General features: G+C 42.2%; 2 protein-coding genes across 4 annotated transcripts; one reads left to right on the top strand and one right to left on the bottom strand.

Moving 5' to 3' along the window:
• Nucleotides 1–17: 17 nt before the first annotated feature.
• Nucleotides 18–15239, bottom strand: mospd2 (motile sperm domain containing 2). Of its 2 annotated transcripts, none has more exons than XM_028991111.1 (15): nucleotides 15009–15239; nucleotides 14863–14923; nucleotides 14103–14258; nucleotides 13608–13694; nucleotides 13142–13296; nucleotides 10827–10887; nucleotides 9833–9871; nucleotides 9626–9750; nucleotides 9072–9245; nucleotides 3950–4050; nucleotides 2241–2334; nucleotides 1770–1866; nucleotides 1169–1298; nucleotides 816–927; nucleotides 18–446 (listed from the first exon to the last, which is right to left on the bottom strand). In XM_028991111.1, the coding sequence occupies exons 1-15, from the start codon at nucleotides 15039–15041 to the stop codon at nucleotides 306–308; spliced, it is 1566 nt and encodes a 521-aa protein (XP_028846944.1). In that variant the 5' UTR covers nucleotides 15042–15239; the 3' UTR covers nucleotides 18–305. The 2 variants fall into 2 exon arrangements, with proteins under 2 accessions (XP_028846944.1, XP_028846945.1); XM_028991112.1 differs by having other exon boundaries at nucleotides 14863–14920.
• On the top strand, nucleotides 15153–27852 carry fancb (FA complementation group B). 2 transcript variants are annotated; one of them, XM_028991110.1, is made up of 9 exons: nucleotides 15153–15290; nucleotides 16309–17274; nucleotides 18025–18180; nucleotides 18264–18356; nucleotides 18482–18610; nucleotides 19265–19440; nucleotides 21238–21641; nucleotides 21719–21959; nucleotides 23527–27852. In XM_028991110.1, exons 2-9 carry the CDS (start codon nucleotides 16357–16359, stop codon nucleotides 23924–23926), a joined length of 2517 nt encoding a protein of 838 aa, XP_028846943.1. In that variant the 5' UTR covers nucleotides 15153–15290; nucleotides 16309–16356; the 3' UTR covers nucleotides 23927–27852. The 2 variants fall into 2 exon arrangements, with proteins under 2 accessions (XP_028846943.1, XP_028846942.1); XM_028991109.1 differs by lacking the exon at nucleotides 15153–15290 and adding an exon at nucleotides 15324–15413.

Here is a 27852-nt window from a genome sequence, read left to right as displayed (position 1 = left end):
AAAGTCAACAACAGAAGTGTCATGTCAAAAATTCACATTTTAATAGTTGTATATTAAAATGAAACACTGTACAGGGGATAGGAAGGTAATGTCTAAATATTTATTAGATTTCATTTTAATTAATTTATAATAACTGTTATATAATAATACGTAATAAAAATACACACAGTGAATGTACAGACTTTTATGAGGTGGTTTCCGTGGAAAATGCCGAGCTCTCCATGGTGACAGCTTCTGGTATGGGGAATAACCGGTCTTTGTTTTGGTTGCTGTTTCCATGAGAAGGGGTTTTTTTTAATTTTTTTTTAAGAAGTCCACATTAAGTACAGGGCTGAGAAGCTGAACGCCACGATGAAAGACACCAGGACTAAAAGAACCTTTTGGACCCATAAGCACATGTCCAGTTTCTTCTCAAGTCTGCAATTACTCGCCATGACCTGCATGAGCTGGTGGACAAAACAGACACTCACTTATTATATTCCTCCTTGTTCTAGCCAAGTATGAAATGTCTGTGCCGAGTTAAACAGAATTAATTAGATAGAGACAAAACACAACGTTCATAATGATAACTGCTGTGAAGCTGAATATTATGGTTCTTCTAAAGCAGGGGCCACCAACCCTGGTCGTGGTGAGAACCAGTCCTGCATGTTTTTGTGTTTACCTTCATTTAGCACATCTGATTCAACTTCTGTATTCTGTTATCACACAGTTCTTGAGTTGAGTCAGGTCTGCTAAATGAAGGTAGATGCAAAAACATGCAGGACTGGTGCCCGCCAGGACCAGGGTTGGTGACACTGGTTCGAAAGGGAACTCACAGTTGTGTGGAGGTCAGAATGGCCATTGATACTCGAGGTCAATGAATTCAAAGGACTGTCAGGGCTGGGGCTCAACATGGGTTTCATACTTTCCAGAACATGACACCGTAGTCTGGTTGGGGAAAAAAAACAGTGTAGTGGTGGGTCAGCCAAACATCTATTGACTCTCCCTGATCAATATCAAACACTTTATATCATCATATTTCTACTCTTCTTATATTGATATTTTCCGTCTCAATTTCTAGACATGCAAGCTGATCCTGCTGGCTAGGTGTCGCGTGTATTGTGAAATAGGAGAATATAAATAACATAGAAATGTAGAATACAGAAGGTTCTGCGGATGAATGAGGCACCTGTGTTCCATTATTTTGGTTTTCGGAACCTCCTTCCAGAACTGAGCGAGTTCAGGGGATCCAGCCCCAGCACTCTGCTCCATCTCTGCAGCCATGATCAGGAAGCGGTCCTGAGGAGACGCCTGGAAGCCTGCACAGAGACAAACAGAGACGATCCAAGAAACTAAAGACGGATTCTTCATACAGGCAGAGACTGGCATACTCATACAACCCCAAATAATCAATAATAAGAAATATAAGACACTGTTGTCACTTTCAGTGCTCATGAAAAGTACTGTTGTAAGTCTGGCACTTTGCAAGGTTCTATCTGTAAATGCATGTGATGTCCAGAGTAAGCCAAAACTCCTGTAAGATCTGGACACATCTTCCGAGAACTCGCTGTTGTTTACCCTGAGTGATTTTTGAAGAGTGTTTTTGGGAGGTTACAGATGATTATTTTATCACTACTAAAATATGCATGCCAGGAAAAGAAAGCTGCACTTTGTCAGCACTCTTACAGTCAACAGACTGGACCTTTTGATCAGTTAGGCTCCCCTCCCCCGTCCCTTTTCCCTGGTGCTTCCGGCTACATGTGCAAGACAAACACTTTGTGGGCAGGTACCTCCGTGCAGGGACACGACAATATCCACAGAAGCCCCGGCCTCACAGCTGGTGTTGCTGGGCTTCACTCGGTACTTTTCAGGTGCCGTAGTCCTAACCTGCAGCCAACAGAAGAGTGTTCTGCATTACATGCACGTAGAATCAGCTTCTATTGTGAAATAAAGGAATGTTCTTTGTTTTAGCCACAACTTTTACAACTGAAAAAAATGGTGGACTTGTAATGAGAACATCCCTGCGAAAATTTGTTAACCCTAAAAGCCTTCGGTGATTTGCTAGAAGAAAAGATTACATATTAAATGTTCTTTAATATCACGTGCTGTTTTTATGTACTTCCTTGTTCCTTGTTTTTTTCATTCATAATGCCCTTCCTTACTTAAATACATTAAATACTATTAAGTACATAACTCAACCCTCACCACTTTTGTTCTATGTGTCATCAAATGTTTTAAAGACAGGCCTGCTCCATACGCACCTTAAAGGCCACCTGGTTTTTGGTCACGTTGTTGAGGATGATCAGACACTTCCTTTCTGTGTCCTTGGAGCCGAAGCTCAGTTCTTCAGCTGGACTAAAGGGCAGAGGAGAATGGACACCATGTCGGATTAAAGGGCTTCCCATGTGGGCAGTATAGGGGGTCAAGAAAAATGAGCAGATTAAAGAGAAAAAACCACCAAGCATTTTGCTGTTGGTCATTAAAAGGAGATATGAGAATGTCACTAGGTTGATAGGCCTGTTGGGAAATCAACAACTAATGACTGCAGGAAATTTCTTACACCACCAGGTTACAATATATTGATCAAGCAGTTTTTTCCAGGTAATAATTGCATGGTATAGGTTATTTTGAGGCATGCTGACAAAACCTGACCTCTGTAGTTTAGGGCCAAGTTGAGAAAGAAAAAAATAATTTGCTGATTCCAGACTTTTGCAGCAGATGACCGAAATCTGCTACTTCTGCAGCTGACTCACGTGGCCATGGGATATTTCAGAGAAATGAAACCAGAGATGCCTTATAGTCCGCGGCTCAGATAAGCGTGTCACTACTGTCATAGAAACTAACTCTCAAGGGTCACATGAGGAGCTTTAGGCTGTTCTTGGTTTTTGGCAGATCGGGATTCGGCAACCTTCTGATTACGGGGCCGCTTCCTTAACCACAAGGCCTCCACTGCCCCCAAGAGATGATCCTATCTTGTCATATCATTACTACTACTATTATTATTATTATTATTATTATTATTATCATATCATATCACATACTGTAAACACTATATATACTGAATATATCCATACACTGATAAATTCATATATTGCTGCTTATATTGGCCGCCTGGTTTGTCTAGTTGGTCTCGACCTGCACTATATTATGGGTCGGTGCACAATGTCCTTTGTCATGTTTGTGTGTTATCTTTTTGCACACCATGAATCCACGAAGCATCGCGATCTCATCTCTCTGTGTACTTGTATATGGTGAGATGATAATAAAGTTGACTTTGAAAAATCTACATTCAGCATAAAATGATCTGAAAATAAAGCTGAAAGAAGGAAAGATTTCCAGGTTTGAGGTCACCAAAGCGTCTCCCCAATACAATGAAATGTATCTGAGGGAGTCATTATGTAACCTAGTTGTTCAGCTCTTAGGACCACTTAAAATTTTGCTTCTGTACATTTTCCTTGCCATTCAACTGCAGAGGAGGTGTTTCTGATATTGGTTCCTGAGTACAACTCATTACATTCGTAAGGTTTTATCTTAAACAGAAGAAGAAGAGAAGGAGACACTCCCTTGATGACTGAACAAGTACAAAAAATATATATTTAAAAAAATTATAATTGATGACCCCTATTGTCCCTCTATACCTACACTGTGAAACATCCTTGTGGACTAAAACGTTCTTGTAGCACTAAAACCCTACTTCACATTTACCCCATTTAACCATGGCCCTCTGGAAACAAACCTCACATGAAAAATTGGACTGGTTATTAAACGGACCCGATCAATAGGTTTGATTTTCAATGTGATGAGTTTATAACAAGGTGAATCAATGTATGCTCAAATCAATGATTGATCCAGACATCAGAGCAGCTTTTTTTGCAATCAAAAGGACTGATGGACAAAAATGACACAGCTGCTCTCACAGGACTCGAATGTCAACTGATTCATCTTTAAAAGGTAGTGTTGGGTATTGTACCTGATGTTTATTAAGGTGCCTTTAAAGGTGGTCTGAGGTTTCCTGACCCACTTTGTTCTGCTGATGGAATCACCCCTGTCCAGGTCTTCTGAGAAATTCACCTGTGGGCAATTGGCAAAGTTATTGTGGCATTAAATATATTAACATTAGCAGACATGTAACACGACCAATCTGTGACCAATCTGTGGTGCTTTCCAGCTTGACCTTCCGCTATCTGAATTCTAAATGAATTATGCACTTACATAATTAGGCAGCACCATCTAGTGGTGATTCCTTAAAATATAGTGAATGCAGATAAACAGTCACAACCTAGATACATATGGATTTATCAACTTATAGTAGATTATTGTAGAATTGTTTGACAATAAGAAATAATGTAATTTTGATCATCAATCAGTTCTTTTTCAGAAGCCTCTTGGAACATTCCGATATTTACAAGGATTTATGTAGACTGTGGATGGGGCATAACGCAACTTTATCTTGCCATTTAGCCCTTTATCTTGCCATAAAATATTCAGAAAAATAGCATTGCACATGTCATAACAGCATGAATAAAATTAGTATTAAAAACATATTAAATTTAGTGTGTCTGATGGTCCTAAATACAGGCCATACAGCAACCAAAAGAACATGCAGAATTTCAACACCCAGCTGCACTCGCTTCTCCCCCATTTTCACTTCACCAAAAAACAAGCACGCAGGAGTCACGAGACAGCATGAAAATGCTGAAGAGACATATCATTGGTGCAACCAAAGAGCAAAAATAGAAGCAGGGTGGGCGTGCTGGGTTTGGGGGTTTATCGGTGGAAACTGCTTTAAGGCCAGATACTGTTAATCACCAATGGTAGGGGAGGGGCTGGTGACAAGGGGTGGGGTGGGGTGTGCAAACCATAGCAGGATATGGGACAGAAGTGAGAGGTCAAAGGTCACTGCTTATAAATGGTGTTAAGGCACTGGTGAGCCAATGTTATTTGTGTTCATTCGAAGAAGTAAAGACCTCAAGAGCCAGTTCAGTTTTGAAAAAGTGTTTTATTGAGTATTAAAACAGGGTGAAATGTTAGTGTGGCACAATTTGCTCAGTAGCTGACCAGTACTCGCAAAACAGAAGGAAATAGGAAGGTAATAAAGCACTGGCCTGCCTTGCAGAATTACAGAAATGATCAAATTATCAAAACTAGTTCTCCATGTATATATTTATAAAAAAATTGTTACAATTTATGTAAAGAAAGTTGTATTATTAGTGTAGAATCTCAGATGATTAAATTAAGCACTTCAATTACAAGAACAAACACGCAAAAAGCAAACAGAAACATCAATTAAATTCCCTCATTTAAAGAAAACAGAAAGAAAACGAGCTGCCTCGGCTCAGTTATAATTATGCTGATTCATTAAACAAGGCACTTAAAAATGTACCACCCTGAATTGTCTTTCTATTGCAGAATTAAAAAACAATAAAGGGTTTAACAGTTAAAATGCCATTGAATGGCACTTCCTTCATGGAAATGTGTTTGGTGTGACAGCTGCACCGTACTAGAATATCATCATTCCTGACCACGTAATATCTAGTCTTACAAAACACACTGTTGTACATGTGCAGTGAAAATAGTGAAATGTTTGGGACTACAGAGGTGCTTGGCAGCTAACCCGACTGATGAAATGTTCTTTATATGGCTGTTGAATTTTCTTAAACAATTAAATCAAACATTAGTTTACTGAGATTAAAATCACTGAATTGTGACTCTGAATAACTTGCAGCAGAACGTTTTTTTTTTTTAACCAATCAAATCTATTCATGCAAATTTTCATTTAAATAACTCCAATCAGTCATGTTTTCGCCAGGTTAAAATGACCGTGTTCTCGTGAGCAAAAAACAATTAGTTGCCGATCCTGTTAGAATTAACAGCGCAGGTTTCAAAGCACTATCAATCAAATGAATTCCAACATTAAATAAGTTAATTTTTTCAGAACTAGATTTTTTAAATCATATTATTCTAATGGTATAATATTACTATAACGATACATGATCATTCATGTAGCTAATTATGTGTCAATTCAGGAGTAATTCACATATCCTGTGTGAGAAGATTTCATCCCTTTCTTCACTCTAGACACACTTGCCTTCAAATTAACCCGGTTCACAGAGTTTTCTTCTAATACTGTTTTCATGTATAATATAACAGAACAATAAGCAAAACGTGATGCAGTTTGACAGCTTATACAGTTTAACGGTCTGAAACCTTCATTGGGTCACATGAATATAAAGTATTTTGGATTAAAGTTATTACAGACAACAAACACATAACTCATTAATACTACATGATAATGAAAATTAGAAATCACATAAATACATTAGTGTGATCCATTTGTGATTATAAAAACAGGATGATTAACACCAGAATCAATATAAAAGAAAGTAAAGTTTTCCAAGACACTTTTTCATGAATGAAGTTTTGAACTTTGAAATAGCCAAATTCATCACATACTTAAAATCTTGATAAAAACTAGTTGTACTGCAGGTGGCGCGTTCATTACTGTCACATCACCAAAAAATAAGAAACAAAATAAGTAGTTGATGTGGCAATGATGACGGCCCCACCTGCATAATGAACTCAATTAGCTTCTGAGCAATCGACAGCGTGCGAATATCAGTGCTGAAGTGCTGAAATGGTCGAAAGTGCACTCGCTGGTGATCAATTTTGGCTGAGAACACAGTGGAATGCGATGGACTTCCTGCTGACATACAGGAGGTGAAATGATTGTGTGGATGAAAACGGGGTGATATTGCCCTGATGTGGAGGTGCAGGGGCCGGTTAAAAAAAAAAAAAAAAAAAAAAACAACCTCTGCAGAGCGCTCCCGGACTCACCGTTCCCAGCGTGGCGAAACAATTCTTAACAGCCCTTGTTTCAAAACAGAAAGATAAGTGATTAGCTTGTGGGTGCATCGGGGGTGGCCACACCCTGCCTTGACCCCTGAGAACACTGGCTGGATGAAGGTTGTACTAGAAGCATTGGGAGGACAGGATTAACAGAAACAAGCAGAAGCAGTGGACTAAATGGCCAAACCATGAAGATATGAGAGACGAAGGGGAAAAGAGAAGCACAGCAGCACAAAAGTTCTCTGCTAAGAGCGACACAGCAAGCGTGGACTCCGGTTCATACTCATAAACTACAAAGTGAGATGCAGAGAGACAGCAAAAATGCACACAGGCTCACTCAGCATCACAATGAATTATTAAAAACCTGCCACAAAAAGTGCCAGCACAGGGTTAAAGGGAAAAAATATCCACATTTATCACTGTTACTTTCCTGAAGGAGGATTCGTGTTCACTGGTCTCAGGGGTCGACTATAAACATACCTGGCTCATTATGACAAAATGAGCACAAATGTAGAAAATGTACAAAACTGTTTTATGTACATTCGTAGAGTCACATATTTGAATACTGTGGGTGCTACTCATTATTCGGTTCTGGGATGATTTAGAACTACAGTACTTTGCAAACGTCTTGGACCAATATAGCGAAAGTTGTGTGTCTAAGCAATTCTGTTCATGTAACAATAAAAATATGATCAATATTTGACCCCCTTGTCAAATATTGATTTACTTCTAAACAGCAGAAGTTCCTAATTTTTTATTTGATATTACACACAAAGAAAAAGACACAGCATCTCCAAGGCACTGTAATCTTGCTGCTGTTCTCTGAGCTCCAGTCCAATATTGTTCTCTGTTTGCAGACTTTTGCTTAAAGGAGGTTGTAAAGGAGTTTACAGATGTGTGGAAGCCGACCTCAATTTGTTCTAGCGTATCTGTAGACGTCACTTTTAATAAAAAGCACTTTAATTGGATTAATAAGTAAATTTTTTTTTTACAATGTAAGAATTTATGTTAGGATGATTAAAAAAACGCTGCCTAAAATCACAAATATTCATGCTGCGAACTACATGCTCAATCAACAGGTCCTCAAACATGGACATCTTGACTGCTGAGTGCAGATCTCGCAACACTGCCCCAATAAAAGTCACTTCACTTTCACTAAGCAGCTTCAGAGAACTTGAGAAAAGGAAATACACAACTCCCTATCAGCCTACACGCCTTATATCCAACTCTACCACTCGGTGTTGGTCATACTGCGATCAGCTCTGTGACTGGGTCTGGGTCTGTGAGCCGAGAGTCAACCCTACACAACAGCTGTGCAGGTGACACCAGCAGATTAAAGGCTCAGCCCCGTGTCCTGGTGGACCAGCCCTGGTCCACCTTGAGGAGAACACAATGGCCTCCTGGAAGCTGCCTGGTGTAGCGCGTGGGCCCGCACACAAGTGGAGCGTGGTTTGTACATCTGCACAGACAAATTCTCCAGTCAAGAGCTGCAGGGTGGCGCTCCTGAGCTGCGAGCCGACCAGATGAGACCGCCGCCTGCGGGCACAGTAACGGGGTCTGACAAAGCCAAGATCCCCCGTCTACAAAAGCAAGGTCGTAAACAAAGCCATTAGCTGCACCGAAAGAAAAAGCCCAGTAGGGCGGATGCAGCAGAACGTTTTAAAAATAGAGTTGAGGAATCAACCATTTAAGGCAGGGCTTCTAACCCCCCCCCCACCAAGCAAATCTTAGTATCTTTAAAAAGACCCGAAGCCATTAGAGAAACGTGTCGGCGCGGAACGTCACTGGCATGCGCGGCTGCGGATTAAGCAGGAAAGGGCGGCAAAGGAAGTCACCTTGAGAGGAGAGAGGGGGGGACGAAAACTGAGCCTGACGGCAGCCGAGTGGCAGCATTACGGCTAGTTAATTCAGTGTGCCTCTTCCGACGACCCGATTACATGCCGTAATCTCCGACTTCAACACAGGGACAAAACATCAAAGTCATGGGGGGGGGGGGACTTCAAAGAACGCGACTTTTACACCAATATTTAAATTTGATTTTTTCCAATGGACGACATTTAACATTGGATTAAAACGTGGGAGTCAGCGCTGGTTTAAAACGCTCTGCAGGCAGAATGGCAGGCCTATGACGAATACAGATTTCAGGGCACGTAATGAAAAAGTAAATAAGTCTTAGCTTTATCTAACTGAGGTGTGTGTGTGTGTGTGTGTGTGTGTGCGTGAGAATGTGTATGTAAGCGTCATACCTTTTTTGGCCTGATGACCAGATCAGAGCTGAAGCTGGAGTCCAAGCTTTCCTTACACTCGGGTTCAGTGTCCTTACTCTCGTTCTCCTCCTCACTGACGACTGGTCCATTGTCGGAGATGGGCGACTGGAAGTCGTCATCGGGGAGAGGAGGGTAGCTGTACTTAAATGGGTCCTGATGGGTGCATATAATAGTGGGGAAAACACAATGAATCATGCTTCTTGTGGGGTGGGGTAGGGAGGGGGAAGCAGTCTTGTGATTCTCTATCGTATCAAAAAATGCAACAATATAATTACGATTTTGAAATTGTACTCCGAGGGATTTGTTTTCTTTATCATTGTAGATAACTACCATGCAATGTATCACAGAACTAACAGTCATTGACATCATTGACCTTGTAGACAAGATAATATTTTGTGTGTATTGTGGCATTCTCTGCAATCCCCTCGGCAAAAAGTAGAATGGACTAAAACAATAATTTACTCACTGAATTGTTTCAAAAATTCATTTCATCATGAATCTCAGATAGGTGGAGGAAAAAAATGCAAACGTACAGTTCCTCCCATGTGTGGCGGAAGGTGTTCAGGGCTAATGTAAGTCTGGACATCACTTTTGGACACAAACTTTAACTTGCTGATGGCTTCGGGTCCCAGCCATGTCTTCACAATCTTCCATGCAGCTAAACCACAAAGCAATAACAAGTGATGGGTGAAAAGAAAGCAGCTAAAGACACATTTACACTTGATCAGAAGAATACTCACCGTTCATGATCCAAGGCATCTCATACATGATCATTTTGGCTATAGAAAAAAAAAAAGTTGACAGCGATCACATCACAGAGCATCCTCTCACTTCCTTCAACCCTCTAAACAGAAGTACTGAATACTGTTCCAATCATATACAGGGTTCTTACACGTTTTTTTTTTATTATATATATAATTAATTTAATAATGACGGTATGTTCTCTGAAATTACTGTGCAAATGTGAAAGTCAAATTTACCTGAAAAATTGTTAAACTAAAATAACCCTGAAAAGCATAACACAGCCTGAGCCCGAGTAAAATGGACCCAATCAAGTTCCATTATACATCATCAGCTGTAATTTACATGACATTTAATAAAAGGAGCTGGAATATGAAAACAACGCACGCAGCAGCACGTGATGTGGTTCACTACGAAAAGCCAACAAAGATATTATAGACCTGCGCTCGTTTTAAATCTTGTAGTTGTAAACGTAGAAAACCGCTTCTGGTCTTATGGAAACTATGCACTTCGTTATACAATCATGTGTCAATCCGACTTAAAATGATTTTTTGATAACTTTATGTTTATTTCGAATTCAAAATCTTTTCAAGGTCTGGAAAAATTCTCTTTTCAAATTCCCTGACTTTAGCAGCTTTTTAAAAACCGTAGGAGCATTGTGTGTGTGTATATGGATGATTTTTAATTTGGCCTTGTGTTATTTTAATGAAACCTCTGCTTATTGCCTTATCACAAACCTCTAAACATGTAAAAAGTTACTGACACAATCAAACATGAACATGGCTCCTGAACATACTGTGCAGTCGGGACAAACAGGTCGTGTTGGCGCTGCCAGTCTAATTGGATATAAACGCCATGTTGTTTACATGGCCTTGGACTTTGGCGTGAGTGCGGACAATCAGGGAGTAGGCTGAGGAGGGATGTTAATGCTCCTGTGTGAATAGTGAAAAATGGTTTTCTTGGTTTATGACATCATATCTGGGCTGTACTTACACAGAAATTTTGGATAGTACACTTTGAAACAGTTAATGATGTACTTCACGAAGTCCATATCCTATAAAAAATAAAATAAAATAAAATAAAAAACAGGGGAGGGGGGCAGAGAAAGAACACAACGTCAGCTTAGGCTTTTACGAGCTTTCAATGATGATACTGTTTGCACAGGCAGAGATATTTACTGCCTCAAGCTGTGAAATGACCCAGTTCATAAAAAGTGAAACTTTGTCCCAAGTTCCATGAAGCCATGCCTTTCTTCTCAGCCACTTTTCACAGCCAAGATGAAATAGAATTCCAGGGAAAACCACACAGAGAAGAAGAAAGTGACGAAAACAGGGATCAGTCCTAGGCTGACGTTCTCTGGAGTTCTTCCCAAACCTGATCTGACTGACCTGAACAAAGGTCCCAGCGGTTTGGATGCATTAGTGTATGTGTGAGTACTAAAGGATTTCACATTAAAATGTATAAGTGAGAGAATAACTGGAGAAAAAAATAATCCCCTGGGGGACAGAGGGAAAAGTATGATCATGCAAAAAAAAAAAAAAAAAAAAAACAAGACATGGTTAAGAAAATCCACACAGAGGGAATGGCACTAAATTTACCTTTTAAAAGCCTCGTCTGTGTGTTTTTAGAGAGAAACAGAAATGCACTTTGCATCAGAACACAGAAAAACCAGTGGGGCTGTTTTTGGCAAAGCCACCGTCCTATATTTGGGTTCTACAGACATTCATTTGCTCCCATCATCCAGAAAATGAGACAAATGAAGGCTTCGTTTCTACATCTTTCAAACATCTACATGAAAGGAGATCCTGACGCCTGCTAATCCGCCAATTTCATCCTAACACTATTGCATGTGTGATTGGAATCGTGGCTTTGGCGTGCCTGCTGCTATTAAGTAGGACATTTCGGGACTGAGAAATGAGCTGAGGGAGAGGCAGGGCTCCTGACTCTCCTGAGGCGGCGACTGAAACAAAGTCAGTTTAAGGATTAGGCAGGCAAGTTGGATTGACCAGACGGATTTAAAGGTCACTTTAATCGTCAAAGTGTTAAAGCGCTGAATAGTCGCAATCCTTCCATGACCACTTTCAGAAAAGGCTACTTATTATTAGGATGCGGTCCAGGGGCTCGTTGCCACTCACGTTATCACAATCACTGTAAAATGAGCAAAATGTTATTATACATTTTGCAATTATAACAGACAAAACACTTGACTATGTATTCTAATTGGCATATGAATAATTCATGAAGACATAAAAGCTATTTTGTGTTTTTGCCTCGAATATCGCAGACAGCTGCACGAATAAAAGCTGATTACATCACCTAATGATTGATTGAGCTTTGGTGTCTGATTAAGAGCTTCACTCAAAAAAGGAAACAAGCAGTAATGGTGTTATTTGAGGCTACATCGAAATCGAAACCAAAATCTCGATTTGAATAAAATGTAATTATATAAATTGAAATGACTGTGATTCTTTTGCAACCCCAGACTTTGCTCCATCTGTTAACGTCGGGGTTGCTGCAGGAAAACATGCTGGGTTGGCGTCGGTGACCCCCTGGGGCGTTGAGGATGCAGGCAGAAGAGAGGCGGCTGCAGCAGCGCCGCGGTGATGAGAACGGGACCCGTCCCGAGGGGGCGTGCAGCAGAGCAAACACTGTTCAGACAGCAAAACAAAGTTCTCTCCTCTTCACGGTAAGTCACTTTCACACCCAATGCTGCGACCGCTTCATGTGTGTGTTTCGAAGGGGCAGAAAAAAGCACTATCCCGACTGGACGCTTTGATTCTATTGGTCGCACGAAAATTCGTCACGGTGCACAGCGATCAAAGTTCAGCAAATTTCAACTTTGACCACGGTGCAGAAAGAACTGCTCTTGCATCGCGCAAGCTATAGAAAATAATGGGTTTCTGAGTGAAACAGAGCGCCGCGTTGACGTCCCTGTGTGATAGGCAGCCATGCTCACCAACCAGATGTGTCGCAGATGTTAAAGCCACGCCCACTGAAACACGAGCAAGGACGCTCGTGCTCAACTAGTTACAGGTACAGCGCATACTACAACTAGTATGCTAGTTACAGCACAGTTTATATTTAAATGTACGGCTATAATACAGTTTTTAATAAACATAATGTTGTGAATAATTGCAAGTTAAATCGCAATATTTGTCAAATAAAGCAGTATTGGAACTTTAAAAAAAAAAAAAGTCACCTAATTTAACCACAAAATGGTTCAATGGAAAGTGGTATAATACAATTATACTTGTATATATTCTAAACTTAAACATACATATATTTTATATACTATTTTATATACTCACAATGTTGCTGAGGCCAGATTCTGACATATCAAAAACGACAGTAAGTGGCTTCCCAGGCTCCTGTTTGGAATAGCGCTCCAGCCAGAAGGCAACATACTTTTTCTTGTCCAGTATGGTCTTTGCATCCTTGATGTGTAGCTTCACTTTGAACCAGACTACAACACAACACAGAGACAATCACCCATACATTATGATTCGGGATTCATGGGTTTTTTCATTCATCTGAAAGTGTGGAAATGAGGAAATGCAAATATGATGTCCAAGATCTACCATATTTTACATGGTAAGATATGGTCTTAACTGTGAAAGTCACTTTTTTTTGTAATAAATTATGTACAACAAAATCTTCCAAATAGCATTGTAGCATAGGATTTATGGTTGCATTTCATCATTCCATCTCTCTCCTATCATTCCTTCCTCATACCTTTCATAATTCTCAGAAAGGACACACACAACACACACTTACACAGTTTGTTGCCCTCTTTGTCATAGCCATGGAGGTACACAGCACCAGTTTCAAACATCCACTTGGGAATGCAGCTCTCGGTAAGGTCTAAAGAAAGAGCAAATATTGGCTTTAATCATTGCTCTCTCTTTTTTCTTTAAAGATCAAGAAATTCCAGCAAAACTAATGCAAGCAGAACACAATTATGCCATAGGGGCTTAAAATAACACAGACGTCTTTGATAGGAAGTTAACAAAATGGGGATAGAGAACGGATCGTGAAATAGAGGAACCCAGTACAATAAGGCTCTATGTGAGAACATAAGAAGAACTGCTTCATCAGGACAACAGAAACCTCATGTGTGGAGTTCAGAGCAGGGGCTGGACTTTCCCATTAGTTTCAATCATTCACATTCTCATCATTTTTCTTTATGTTTCCCGGCATCGTGGAACCACAGTGCTGATATTTCCAGCTTTACTGTCCCCTTCACACAGATTTCAAAACACAAACACCTACCATTTACACAGTATTCTTTCCTCCACAGAAAACTGTCATCGATCATTTTCAGTGCGTCCTCAACAACATGCAATCGCCATGTCAAGTAGCCCTCAACCAGATCGTCATCCTTCATGAGTCTGTATACATCTCTGCTGTCATATCTGTCAGACGACTCTGAAACAGAGAACGTACAGTAAGGACACGTGATTTAAATAAACTAGTGTAACAAACGAGTGTACAACCAAAGTAAGATAGACTACGAAGAGATATCACAATCTTGCTTTTATGCTGTTTAAGCCAAAACAATAAATCTGTGCCACTGCACAATAAAACGGTGCATGTGACAATCTTGATAACCCTTTAGAAATCCAGGTTCACTGCAAGGTAAAGGTGAACCATGCAGGTGACATTTTACAATGAGCAAGACTCCTGAAAAGTAAAATATACTATCATGTAATAACTATTTATAAGCATTCCCATTGTGTGAGTTCAATGAATGACCTTTAGTAGAAGTAGCAGTGGTGGAATCAGAAGGTTTATTAGCTGTAGCTTGTTGATTACATATACAAGTAATTTTATATTAGATTTATATTTAACTTTCTTCGAAACATGTTGTCACACGAGCATTCCCGTGTAACCCCACAACGGATAGCCAGTTAGCATCTTCTGCAGCACCAGCTCAACAGTCAGGCAGCGGAGCGACTTGGTGGAATATTTACAGTGACAACATCACTGACAAGCTCGAGGTACAGCTAGCACCACGAGCTAATGAGCTTACCTTGGAGGTATTCAGTACGGAACCGTTGCCTTGTTTCTTCAGTCTTGCTCTCAGTATCCTGCTGGCAGAAATGCGTTTCATTATTGCACAGTCACTGACAGTTCATTTAGAAAATGTATTTTACTCCGACTTGTCAAGTAAGCTACCTGCTCTGATTCGGGCTGTACAACTTCCGCCATGTTTGAGGACGACTGACCCTCACAAGTAACCGGAGTTCGTACTGAAGCAGCGATTTCTGTGAAACTAGAGTCCTGTGGCTGCCATTTTGGATCTTTACGCCCAATCCATAAATGACACTCAGTGCGTAACTAAATTCCGCCTTACTTTGAAATTCTATCAAAAAGACCAAGTGGTTGATAACTATTAAAGTGTGGTAAAGTATAAAACTGGCCTGCTCCCCGCTGAAGTATCCTTATTTATCCGCGGAGGTGAGTATTATCTCCCCCCACCGACTGCCGTTGGTTCAGCCCACAAACGGATCGTTTTGTCGTGATTCTGCAACGTGTTACAATGTAGTTAGAGAAGAGATGTTTGCCGTCCTTTAGTTTCTGGTGAGTTGATTAAACACAAGTCCAAGAACAATGATATACATCTTTATCTGTTTCTGGATCAAACCTAATCGCTGCTAGACTTGCCGTGGGCTGTGAGGTTTTTTGCAAGCTGGCTAAAGTTAGCCGTGCAAGTAAAATTCTGTCATGTGTTGTTTAGCAGCGTAAGACTTTATGACACCATACTTGTTGTTATCGTAAAGTATGCAAGTATGCAAAAAAAGGTGAATTCAAGTATTTGAAACGAAAATGATGTACTTGCGGATGGCACAACGTAAACAAGCAAACCATTAGTTCAAGTTCGGTTTATTTGTCCCATAAAGGCTACAACACTCAGTGAAATGTATCCTGGACCGGACTGTGCAACTTTAATTATGCTCAATTTACATTAAGAAAAAAAAAAAAGAAACAAGGACTAAATGAATATTCAACATGAACAATGAACACATCCATCGCTGGGTCGTGGAAATGGAGTTAGAATAATATGAGGTAGAAGGTTCGGTGGCCCAGGGTGCATTGTGCAGTGATTAGCGACGTCCAGTGTGAACGACTGTAGACGTGTGAAGGGAGGAGAACAGCGGTGTGTGATCAGGTCAGGATGTGAGGTGTGGTGCCATGTCCTGGTTGAGAAGCCTAATGACCTGAGGATAGAAACTCCTCCCGAGTCCCAGAGTCCGTAAACGACACTTCTTAGTCTCTTGCCTGATTTCAGAAGCTGAAAGAGGCTGTTATTGGGTGGGATATGTCCCAGGACATAAAAATAAAAACCTTCAAAAAGTGCTGGATGTAGTTTTCCATTATGAGTTAAACTAATCAATCGGCATGAAGATCTCATTACCTGATGTTTGGTTTACTCTCTGTCAGCTAAATCACATCTACTATTTTGTTTCCCCGCCAGTTAACGGATCACCTGAACAACACTTTTTCAAGTTTGCTGCTGGTTGCAATGATGCATGGACACCAACGGCTGATCGCTTTTAACAATGACCTGCTCCTGTTTACATCCAGAGAGTTGAAGCAAGAGGGGAAGAGGAAAAGTCAAACTGAACTTGTGTGCCGAAGGCTGTCATTCGTAAAAGACACCAACAGATTCATCACAAGAGACGCAGCCCTGCCGGCCGTATTTGAAAGCGTCTCGCCGAGTGCCGCCGTGGCTTTCTGCTCGGCGGCTTTAGACGTGCGGCGACGGATTGTGGTGCCATGCGTTTTGCTGAAGCAGTGGGAACGGAGGCTTTCTTCATTCCAGTACACCCTCCTCACCCTGACCGGTTCGGGCAAAGCTGAAGTGCGTGTGAAATTTACTTCGCCGTATGAACTCCGAGACGATGTGACCATTTTGCAAGGTCCCACTGTAGTCTGGAGCCACAAGAATGTTGTTCATTATGCGTCTTCGCTGGCCGACGAAGTCAGATGTATTCCGGAACTTTTGTCCGTTCATTATGTTGGGGAGTTACCCCTGGCTGAAAGCAAATTGATTGTATTAGGCTCTCAGAGACCCACAAAAGAAGAGCAGGGGGGTCAGTCAGATGTTGCTGGTGAAGGCAAAATGCTTGGATACTTCATAGACTGTGGAAAAGTGTTTGACGGCACCCGCATCTTACCGAGTGCCTACAGCTCCGTGGTACGGTGCGCTCTGGTGGTCTCTGCCGAAGAAGTGAACAACAACCTGAAAACAGCGGTGGTGGCGGCCACCAGTAAAAAGCAGCTGGTGCTTTTTGAGAACGGAGTGCCCACTGAAATATGCCAACTGCCCCACGAAGAACCTGAAAGCATTGAGATGGTCAACACTGGGAACAGTGGGCTTGTTTTTGTGGTCTTGTTTAAACACGGTGACGTGTGTGCTGTTTGGAAAGACACTTTTCAGGTACAACAGCAAGACTTAAAGTAACTTTCTTGTTTTCAGCCTTGAATCTGATTTTTACATTTTTTTTTTTTTTTTCTAAAGGTCAGGATCAGTCTGATTTACAATTGCATTATTTGAATGGTATGGTACCACAAAGTGAAAGTGCAGTGTCCTCATCATACGCTGTAAATTAATGTATTACATTTATATTTAAGGCATTTAGCAGACGCCGTTATCCAGAGTGACTTACAACATGCTTCCATGTTACCATCGATGAAGGGATCAATTCTGGTTCACTAGGACCCCCAACTATGAATACAATCTTTTTATTCACTCTGTTGTAGTTTCATTATACATAAGGGTGGGAGGGAAGCACTGTCCCAGTGGTCAATGAGACATAAATTATCACATGATGCCGTTGCATTCACCAGCATTCAGTTGATGCTGGTGACTATTGCCACCAGTGAATTCAATGTAAATGAAGTGTAAATGGTAGTGTTGGAATGTATAAGTAGAGTGTATGAGTGGAACAATTATTTTTTTTTTTTTTTGGAGTGGTCACATCATGTCATGGGTTGACATACCCTCTAATTAATTTTGCATGCATTTAATTTACATGTATTTGGATGAAAGAGTCCATTTAAAAGTCAATTTCTCTGCATTAGCAGTTGTGGCGACCAAAAAAGCCCCCAAAAAAGCCCCCCCAGTGTGACACTGTGGCAATTGGAGGATTATTGCACACTGAAGTCATTTTATTTCTCGTTGCCCCAGGTTGCAGCAAGCTGGACGGGTGTAAGATCTCTCCATGTGGATGACTTTGTTGGGTGCGGCACCGACCAGATGCTCCTGGTCTTCAGAGATCAGAGCCCTGATGACTGTCCATTGAAAGAGTTCCTCATTACAGACCTCTGTGGCATAACTTTCTCTGTGAGCAGGCCTTACAAGGAACTTCACCACAGAGTGATTGTGTTGATGTTTTCCACGTGTCTGAGACCTTTGTGTTCCTTCAGAGTGAAAATGAAAACCATGTAGTGTCGGGTGCCTGTGACTCAGCCGGAGAAGACTTCCATCTCACCATCCAGGCCTTAGAGTCACGACTACAGGTACTTAAAACTTGCGTGCAATAAATGGAAAATGTTGCATACAAGTTCAAAAATAGTTTAAATTGTCTGATGTTTTGAGTCATACATCGCAGACAAGTGATGTTTTTTATTTTTTGATCTTTAAGAGTGGTCTCACCATGCTCCATGACCTACAGACAGACGCCGAATTGAAAGAAAGGGTTCTTCTGCAGTCGACTAAAGCTCTGGAGGACATGGTCTCTGGAAGAGAGCATTTTGTATCAAAGACTGAACAGGTTAGACAGGTTAGATTTTATGTTGGCACAGTATTTTTTTAATATGCGCAATAATTGGCTCTAACTATTATTGATGGCAAAGCATTCTGAAACCCTGACCACATCTCCTAAATTTTCGTTTGTAATCATTCCGTTCAAAATATTACAAGCATCTAACGTGTACCTGACTGCTGTCTGAATTATATGGTGTTTCGCGAGAGTGGATCATGGAATTAATTTATTGTTGATTTATATATTTGCAGTTAATCTCCTGTGAAATAGCAGGTTGTGCATGAACCCTTTACAGAACCTACATGCACTAGGCCCACTGTGAATAGGGTCTCGGCAATTTAGCAATACTGCTTTGTACGATTTAAGAATTTATTTTCTGTATTTTGATGTCTTTGTTTTTTACATTATTATACATTGAGAATAATAACCACAGCGCATTTAAACACACAGCAGCGGTGAATAATAACAATCTCAGAGACTCTTGGTCAGTATCACAGTTTGAGAACCATGGCATAAACATACTTAATCAATAAGTGTGATTATTGGCAACTAATCCAGTTAATCCACTTGCCCAGTTTATGAGTAAGTGTGGGCTCAAAAATTGCTTTGTGTAACAGTTTCATAGGTACACAAGGCATCTGATTCTGAATATATGTTTTCCAGGAAGGCTTAGTTTCTCTGCTGGATGAGGAGGAGGAGGAGGAGGAAGAACAAGTGGAGGATGCCTCAGATGAAAAGATGGGTTCTGGGGGAGCTCCTTTTCATGTGGAGAAGGTCTGGCAGCGGGTGGTTGAGGACCATCTGATTGTGGGCGTGCTGTTGACCGCAGATAATACAATGTGAGTCTCCTTATTTCTTACTCTATTTAGCCATGGTGGCTCCCTCATCAGAGGCACAGGTTCTCGGGAACACTGAATGCAAAACATCAAATTAAGCTTGGCCATCGGCTTCACTGAACGCTTCATTACCAGGATCTTGTTTGTGATTAACTTGACTCTTCATTTCCTTTTCATCTTTTGGTGAGACGTGATCTTTGCCAGAGTCCAGGCTGTGATTTAGAGACCGAGGCCTCGACTCTGTGGTAATTGTGTCCACCGGAGCATGGTTCCTCTGAGTGACGTTCACCAGCTGTCACTGTCAGTTCTGCCGTCAATTGTTGAGCAAGAAATCGGCTTTATGAAAAAAGGAGGCACAGAAGTTGTCGCCTTTAATGGTCAATGTTAACTTCCATCCTCTGCCAGAAGGAACGCGTGATCCGAAGGAATGTTTTCAACTCATCTCTGTGGGACCGGCGCTCTGGGAAATGGTTTATTGCGCAGATACTCTGTGTTCCTCTCCGATGACAAGCTGTGCTCGATCTGTCTGTGGGAAATCACACTGACTGCTCCTCTTTTCCCCCTCCACAGCGTGCGCCGGATCAGCAATAACATTTCATGGTCAAATAATGGTTACAACGATGGTTACACTCCCCTTCCCTTCTTGATGCTTCAGAAGTGTGATAGTGCTCCGATTACAATGGGAAGGATCGCTGTGTCACTCGCTGTTATCAAGGCATCACGCGCCGCTGTGACTGAATGAATTCCATGCTCGCGTCGCAATTAGAGAAGAAATTCGGTGTCAGATGTTTGGCATGCCTGTGATTGGACGAGTGACTTCTCCATCAGAGTAGAGAGGGGGGAAAAAAAAATAATTGAAAGCTGTGGGGTTACCATGGCAACAGCTCTTTCAAATGGCCCCTTCAGTCTTATTTATTTATATTTGGCTTGTGTGTCGCAGTCATGGCCGTGTCCTGGTTTTGCCCGGCACTCATATCAAGGTGTGCGAAAGGTGTCCGATAAAATCCACACTTCATTCACGTGTGACTAGCAGAGGGCTGTAGCCGGTCTGGGTTCTTCGTTCAATTCGCCAGAAAAACACGTCATCGTCTGGATTTAAATGTGCAAATAGTCTTTGACTGGTTAATTAGTGCAGTGAACATTTCCTAATTTCCTTAACAACCATGTTGGAGCAAATAAAACAGCTGAGGAATATGCTGAGCTGACTAAAACTGGGTTAAGAACCGTCCATGCATCATTATTACCTGGACCAATAGTGCTGAATAGTCTCAGGGGATTGTCACCATGTGAAGATCAAATAGTAATAAAAAAATGAAGCCTTAAACTCACAGCAAGAAAGAGCTGTTAATGAGGCCAATCGCTAAAATGACTATGAAGCAAAAAGATTGGACTCTGGATCAATGGATAAAGGAGGCCAGATAAGCCCTGATTTACCCTGTTCCAGAGTAATGAGTGCATCAGGGCAAGGGTAAGACACCCATTATACACAGTCCCTGCTGTACGATGCAATGTGGGGTCAGGTCCGGGTTCAGCCACATAAAATGAAGTCAGCAGAACTCTCTCATCCTCAACATCCTCAAACTCTATCTGAACCGTTAATTCAATACTGTCACATTATGCCAAATGCACATTGTAATCTAAGCAAATGTTAGCAATTAGCTCTCTCTCTCTCTCTCTCTCTCTCTCTCTCTCTCTCTTTACAAATATATAGCTAATTGCTAACATTTGCTTAGATTACAATGTGCATTTGGCATAATATATTTTATATATTGGGGCCATAAACGTGCTTTTATTTTCCAGACCAGTGGCGAATGTGAGTTTATCCCTGCTGACAGAGGAAGGCCTGGCCGCCACCCCTGCAGTCATCCAGACCCGCAGCACTGCACTCCGGATCCCTGTCGCCCAGTCCCTGTCGCAGCCTGAGCCCGAGGTCAAGAGGAAGAGGACAGACGGGGCTGCTGGTGGCAACGCCGCGCTGAGACTGTTGCTGACCGCAGTCACGGAAGTGACCCCGCTTCTGACCCCTCGTGGTGTCAAGTGCCTTGTCATGCTCCATTATGTCCCAAAAGAGGCATCATATGGTTCTTCTGCTGGTCCCGCGGCTTCACGGCTGCTGCAGTGTGGGCGGGTCTCCCTCAGCATCCAGGATGTTGCTCAGGGTTTGTTCCAGCCCCGTCTGCTAAAGAGCTCTCAAGACCTTACAGGTAACCTTTCCAAAGGTCACTCACATAATTATGTCACCGCCACAGACTCTGCATGCAATGCTGTGTTTATTCAACAGATGAATGCAGAGAGGATCTATTCAGCCTCCTGGCCTTGTGGAACTCGTGGTGCCTCCAGATTTCCTCACCGGAGCACACCCTGTGTGACGTGGGTGGCTGGCTGCGACAGGCCATGAAGTGTGACGCTGTGGAAGTAGACCCCCAGTATCTGCTGTCCAGAGCAGCAGGGCTGCCGGCTGCCATGTTGTTCTGCTGGAAGCAGAGTACCCCCTTCAAGGGGGTGCTGGACATCCATTGCAGGTAAAGCAGCTCTTCATCACGTAACTAATTTGGAGACTGCCGCATTTGGAGATTGAAAGTAAAAGTGAAGTGATTGTCATTGTGAAACACTGCAGCACAGCGCACACGGTGACTCAACGAAATGCTTTTAACCATCACCCTTGGTGAGCAGTGGGCAGCCATGACAGGCACCCGGGGAGCAGCGTGTGGGGACTGCCCCAAACCAAATTGGACAACTGGTCTGTGCATTTTCTGCCTGACTTTAAGGTCTAAGAAGATAACCTGCAAGCTGGATCACTCAGACTGGCCAGTCGATGTCCGATCTCTCTCGAGATCTCATGGTCAGACAGACCTGAGCCTAGGTCCACCCTTTACAACAGCTGTACAGTGTTACGGTCTCTTAGTGTCACTTGTGCACTTACAGTATTCAACCTCTTGCACACTGACTCAACTTCACATGTGCCAAACGTAATTCAGCCTGTAGTTTTGTTTACACTTTGTCCCTTTCACAGGAGGTCGTCTCAGTTCACTTGACCTGTACATTATGAACACAAAGCATTTCCTGGGCCTCTTGCCTTTCCAGAGATAACAGATGAGGAAACATAATGGACCTGTAGTCTGTCACTACTGAAAGTACTGAAAACACAGTACTTTTGCTAGTAGGAATGGCCACCCTATGCACTAGTGACTTTTTGTCATAAGAAAGATTTTTGTAGATATTATCTATGGGTGTCATTCTTTTCAGAATAATACCTCTCAAATTTTTCTGAGGATGAAGTACAAAAAAATCTGACTTGATTATTTAAAATACCCAGTTCCCCTAAAAGCCAAAGATTTCAAAACTTTATCTGGCATCTACCCCTCCAAAGAGTTTTTGAGACAGCGATTTGGTTTTGATTCCATTTGGTGATCTTTTTGTGAAACTGATGTTGAAACAAATTAGTGCATGTAAGGCAAGGCATTCTGGGATTACATTCATTATTGGTTATTCATCAAACAAGGAAGTGTACCAGTAATTGGTAGGTTGCCGGTTTAAATCCCGAGACGCCAAGGTTCCACCTAGGTGCCACTGAGCAAAGCACCATCCCCACACACTGCTCCCCGGGCTCCTGTCATGGCTGCCTACTGCTCACCATGGGTGATGGTTAAATACAGAGGATGCATTTTGTTGTCACTGTGTGCTGTGTTGCAGTGTAGCCTTGCTTTCTTTTTTGAAATATATGAACAGAAAATTATCAGTGACTTCACTTTATTTTTTCTGAAATTGCTGGAACGCTCCTCATTTATGGACACTGGTGATTGGTTGAAAGTCTATACTGATTCTGTACAGAGTGATTATGTTTTGAGTCACATAAAATAAAAAAAGAGACAAAATAAACTGCAGATGCATGCAAAAGATGCCAGGTCAAGTTGCTAAACTGTTAGTTGCACAGGTTCAGAGCATGCAAATGTTGTTATAAGCTAAAATTCATGACGGGACGCTTAATATATTAAATCTCATTGCTTTGCTTTTTGTGATATGTGAGGACATCTATGACTGCTTGTGTAAAGTTCACGTTGGGTGTGTTTCACTTTCTTGTTTTTCCAGAGACCGGTTCACTTTTCTGCTGTTCCTGCATTCTCTGTGCGGCTTCCTCCCAGCTTCCTGTCAAGTCCAGCCTTTTGGGAAAGGAGAAAGGTCCGCGAATCCCGGTCTGGACCTCTCCCACTCCCTGGAGACAGAGCTGGTGGTACTGAGGGAGGGGCTGTCTTCTCTGTTGTCTGACGACGCTGAGGGGAGGGCCACCGGGGAAGACCGAGGGCGAGGAGGAGGCCTGACCGCCAGCGAGGAGCTGGAGAGATGCAGAGCAGAGTGGGAGAGGGAGCGAGAGAGGAGCAAGAGGAGGTTGAGCCCACCGGTGGAGATGGAGCGTTATCACCAGTTAATCCAGGCCGTGCTGCAGACTCAGCTGCAGGTGGATGTTGCTGCCATGCATCAGTGTCATTAACTTCCTCAGAATATATTTGGACTTTTTTTTTTTTATGTTTCTTGTAACTGAAGTTAAATTTTATGAAATATTCTTTTGTTAAATTATTAAATGTTGAACCTAATAAACAGTCAAATTTATCACAGATGAGATGAAAACCCCCCTTGTGAGTATTACCTGAGCAATGACTGGAAGAAAGATTGCGAGGAACCAAGACTCAGCAAGGGGAACTGATCATCCACTGGTTGCTGAAGCTGAATTGCATATGTGAGATTTTGATTAATTCGTTAGTTGATCTGCAGAGTTTCAAGCAGGTGCCAGTGGGTGTTGAATCCAGAGAGAACTGCAAGTCTGTTGCCAGGCTGGCATCAGGCAGAAAGCCACAGCCTGTAGACCAATGAGCACGCAGAAAGCCTCGCCTGTGCTGCTGCTGCTGCATGAACGTGGAATCAATGGCGACGTGCGGGAAGAAAGGCCTTCGGACGATCTTCACCTGCAAGTGCTGGACCCTCATGTGGCCCTGCTAATGCATACAGCAGCTAATGCACTGCTGCTGTACGCCGCGCCGCATTTCTCCGGGGCTTCACACCTCTAACATGTCTGTGACATTCTTCAAAAAACACTCGCTCCCCTGGAACCCTCTCTGTCTCTACCCGGCCCGCGGGGGTGTTAGTGTTCTGGTCCGAACCAGTGCTTGAGAGATATTCCTCTGTGGTTAGAGCACAAGTCAAGGCTTCAAGGATGGCCGTTGCCCGCGACAAAATAGCACCTTTTCTTTTGCACGACTAAATGGCAGACTGTGGATTAGCGTAATATGTAGCAATCTGTCCTGTAATAATGTTGTTATTTATATTGTTGGGTCAAATTCTTAATTTCATCTATCATGAAAATGTATTTAACATTAATACGAGTTCCCAGAGCCTGTTTATGGTCCTGCACATAGGCAAAAATCCCGTGGGGGGGAGGGCATGTCCCACCCCCCAAAACCCCATAAAACACAAAATATTTTTTATTTGATCAATATATTTATGTTTGTTGAACGCACAATACAAGTTGTGTTACTTAAAACACACTGAGAGTTATAATCCTCAGTGGTTCAGTGGTTCAGTCCAACAATCTGTTTCCTCGATGGGAGGGGTGCGAGGTGCAGAGCAGAGTGGCATGTATATAGTTTAATGCATTCAGTCGTGTTTTTAATGCATTAAAACTTTTTTAATGTCCCCCCTCAGGAATTACTCCTGAAATTTTTGCTGTCTAACTCCCCCCCCCCCCCAACAATGATGAGAGATCTTTGCCCCTGGTCCTGCAGTGGCGAGAAATGGCGATGGGTGTAAAAAGTGCTTTGACCATTCTGCTTCACCGTTCAGAGTGCAGACGCTCAGGTAGTAGGATCTGGAATTCGTCCCCTTATGTCGTCATAAGGGGAAAGGTTATCTCCCGTATCTCATGCTTTTTCTGCCCAGAGAATTTCCCACCCCTCCCCTATAACATTATCTCCACTGACCGCCATGTCTTCCAAAGTGTGAAGTATTGTAGTTGCTCGGTGATTTGATGTAAAATGAGCACGAATGTGTTTTTTAGTTGTCATTCGAGACTCTGAAGAACCAGTGGGTTTGTTTTATTTTATAAATAAAACGAACACCGACCCGACCTGTCTGCACCAAACGTTGTTGGTGAATGGTGTTGATGACGTCATTTCCTCGAATGCCCCCTCAAATCCTATAGGCCGCTCTCCTTCTCATGAGCATTTCAAGCTACAGATGCCGAAATGGCATGAAATCTCATGGTGAAATGTCATTATGGGGCTGGATAAAAATGCTTGCAATTCTGCATCAATGCTGAATTCTGGAAAGAGACTTCAGATACCGCATTAAGGGACAATTAATGAAAAAAAAGGTTAGGGGACCTTTAAGTAAAACCACAATGCTGATGTGGTTTTTAGACAAAGGGAACCCCATTTTCCAAGCACTACGACAGATGTAATGCATGCCCGCTATTGGGGCATTTCAAATAATCTCCCCTATTGTCCTTACAGTTGTGGCAGCCATCTTGGATTGTCATCCATGCATGTTACAGTTAGCCTATTGTTGTGGTACTGCTGTGACATTCTCCTAACGACACGTTCCAGTTCTAGTTGGGGTACAACCATGGAGGAGAGGTGGGGGTGACAGCTTGGCCAGAGGTATCTGCTCAAGCAGGTTTTTGGCCCCTGCTTTGAGAGGTTCGCCTGGAGGGACGCGAGAGTTGGAGGCCGTTTCTGTTTGGGAGCCAGGAGGTGCTGGGTCTCCATCTGTTTGTGCTGCTTGGGCCTATTACAGATACACTCCTCTGCACTTTTCATGCCGCCAGCCTCTGTCAAATAATGGCCTCCGTCAGATGCATGCTGCCTCGGGGTGCATTTTCTGCAGGAAATGGGCTTGTTGCATTAGTTTGCATGAACATGTGCTTCATGGTTGTGATGATAATGTCGGTAAATCTGGCCAAATTATGGCTTTGAGGGGGAAAAACACTCCTTTTTCCCCCACATATGGCTGATTAAGTGAGGCTTGCAGAGTTCTACATAGACATTATGAATAACGACTAAGAGTAGATCAATGAGAAGATCAATGAACAAATAGGTTGTATGCACATATGGATTTTGGGACTTTGACCCATTCCTCAAAAGTGGCACAGTGACATCTATACTATACTTTACAAATGCACAGCGAGGATGGGGATGTTTCCTGGGGCATTCACTGTGGGATGCTGAGACTAATGAATGTCTCATTCATATAAATGCAATATCTCAATAACACCCTCAGAGATTGGACTTCAGTGGTCAAAGGTTAAGGGTCAGCGATGGTTGTTTACTGTGCAGGGGAATGTGTGTTCAGTCCCTTTTTTAAGATAATGCCAGATTTCAGACCCGTCTTTCAGACATTTCAGGCGCGGAGTCAAAGTGACTTTTCATTCGACCCAGAACTTTTCCCAAGTATCCGGTACCCTATAAGGCACAGATCTGAGCTGGCTGGTAAAGTGTTTTTTTTTTTTTTCGTTTAAATCAGCTACCTCCACACATCAAACCTTTTATCTTCGATAGCGTGATTCATAAACAAGTTTAGAAAGAAGCTCAAAGGATAAAAGTTGCATGATGAAGGACAAGTGAAAGATTGGGTCAGACACTATTGGCTTTATTCAGTTGACCTCCCAAGAAGTCCCTTGTGTTTGAGATCTTATTCTTTGGCTTATGATAAAACAGTTTTACATTTTTTCAGTGGATATTAGTGGATTAGGAAAAAAGATGGTAGTGTTCTAATGGTAGTGTTGTTGCCATGGAAACCATGGTATTTCAGATGTCTCCCAGACAGTAGTCTTCAGGCATAATGTGAGACAAAGAGTTATGTTTTCTCTGAGACAATTAAGACGCCGTCTGCATTCAGCCGGGATGATGTGCTCACGGTTGTATTTGCAAATTGGCCTTTGTCAAATGGAAACTCTGAACTGAGGAAAACTGTTATCAATGTTGTTATGTAACGAGTCGTGCTAATGGATGGCATGCTGAGCAGCATATTTTCCCTTCAGCAGCAGCGTTGCCAGATCGCGGAGTTTCCTGTGGCTGTTTTAAACCATGGCTATAGCTCAAATGATGATGAAAGAAGTTATTTTTTTAAACCTTGTGAGCGAAAAGCATTTTGTTTTTATCATGGAAATAAATGCCAGCTGCAGCAGAAATAATCTAACTAGTAGACCAGCTCATTACCGAGCAAGGAATGGTTGTGAAACGACAGTGTGTTACCACAGGCTGTCAAGTTGCTGCAGTTCTGGAGGTGAGACCCCCTTGCACTGAACCACTAGAAAAGTCGCATATCGGCCAATGAAGTTTAATTCCAAACCTCTCAACTGCTTTTACTTCTAAAAAGAAAAGGATTCTTTATACTAATGCTTCAGATGCTTCATGAGGTTCTCAG

Source organism: Denticeps clupeoides, chromosome 9 (assembly GCF_900700375.1).
Source record: "Denticeps clupeoides chromosome 9, fDenClu1.1, whole genome shotgun sequence".
NCBI lineage: Eukaryota > Metazoa > Chordata > Actinopteri > Clupeiformes > Denticipitidae > Denticeps > Denticeps clupeoides.
Note: the sequence above shows the minus strand (reverse complement) of the source record. Positions and strands in the feature narration are given on the sequence as shown.

Coding starts and splice junctions, on each gene's coding strand:
- mospd2 (XM_028991111.1), bottom strand. CDS start 15,041: ATGGCGGAAGTTGTACAGCCCGAATCAGAGCAG. Junction 1,299..1,769: donor TGTCGTGTCCCTGCACGGAG/GTACCTGCCCAC, acceptor GTCTCTGTGCAG/GCTTCCAGGCGTCTCCTCAG. Junction 928..1,168: donor ACCAAAATAATGGAACACAG/GTGCCTCATTCA, acceptor TTCCCCAACCAG/ACTACGGTGTCATGTTCTGG.
- fancb (XM_028991110.1), top strand. CDS start 16,357: ATGATGCATGGACACCAACGGCTGATCGCTTTTAACAATGACCTGCTC. Junction 18,357..18,481: donor CCTTAGAGTCACGACTACAG/GTACTTAAAACT, acceptor TTGATCTTTAAG/AGTGGTCTCACCATGCTCCA. Junction 21,642..21,718: donor GAGCTCTCAAGACCTTACAG/GTAACCTTTCCA, acceptor TTTATTCAACAG/ATGAATGCAGAGAGGATCTA.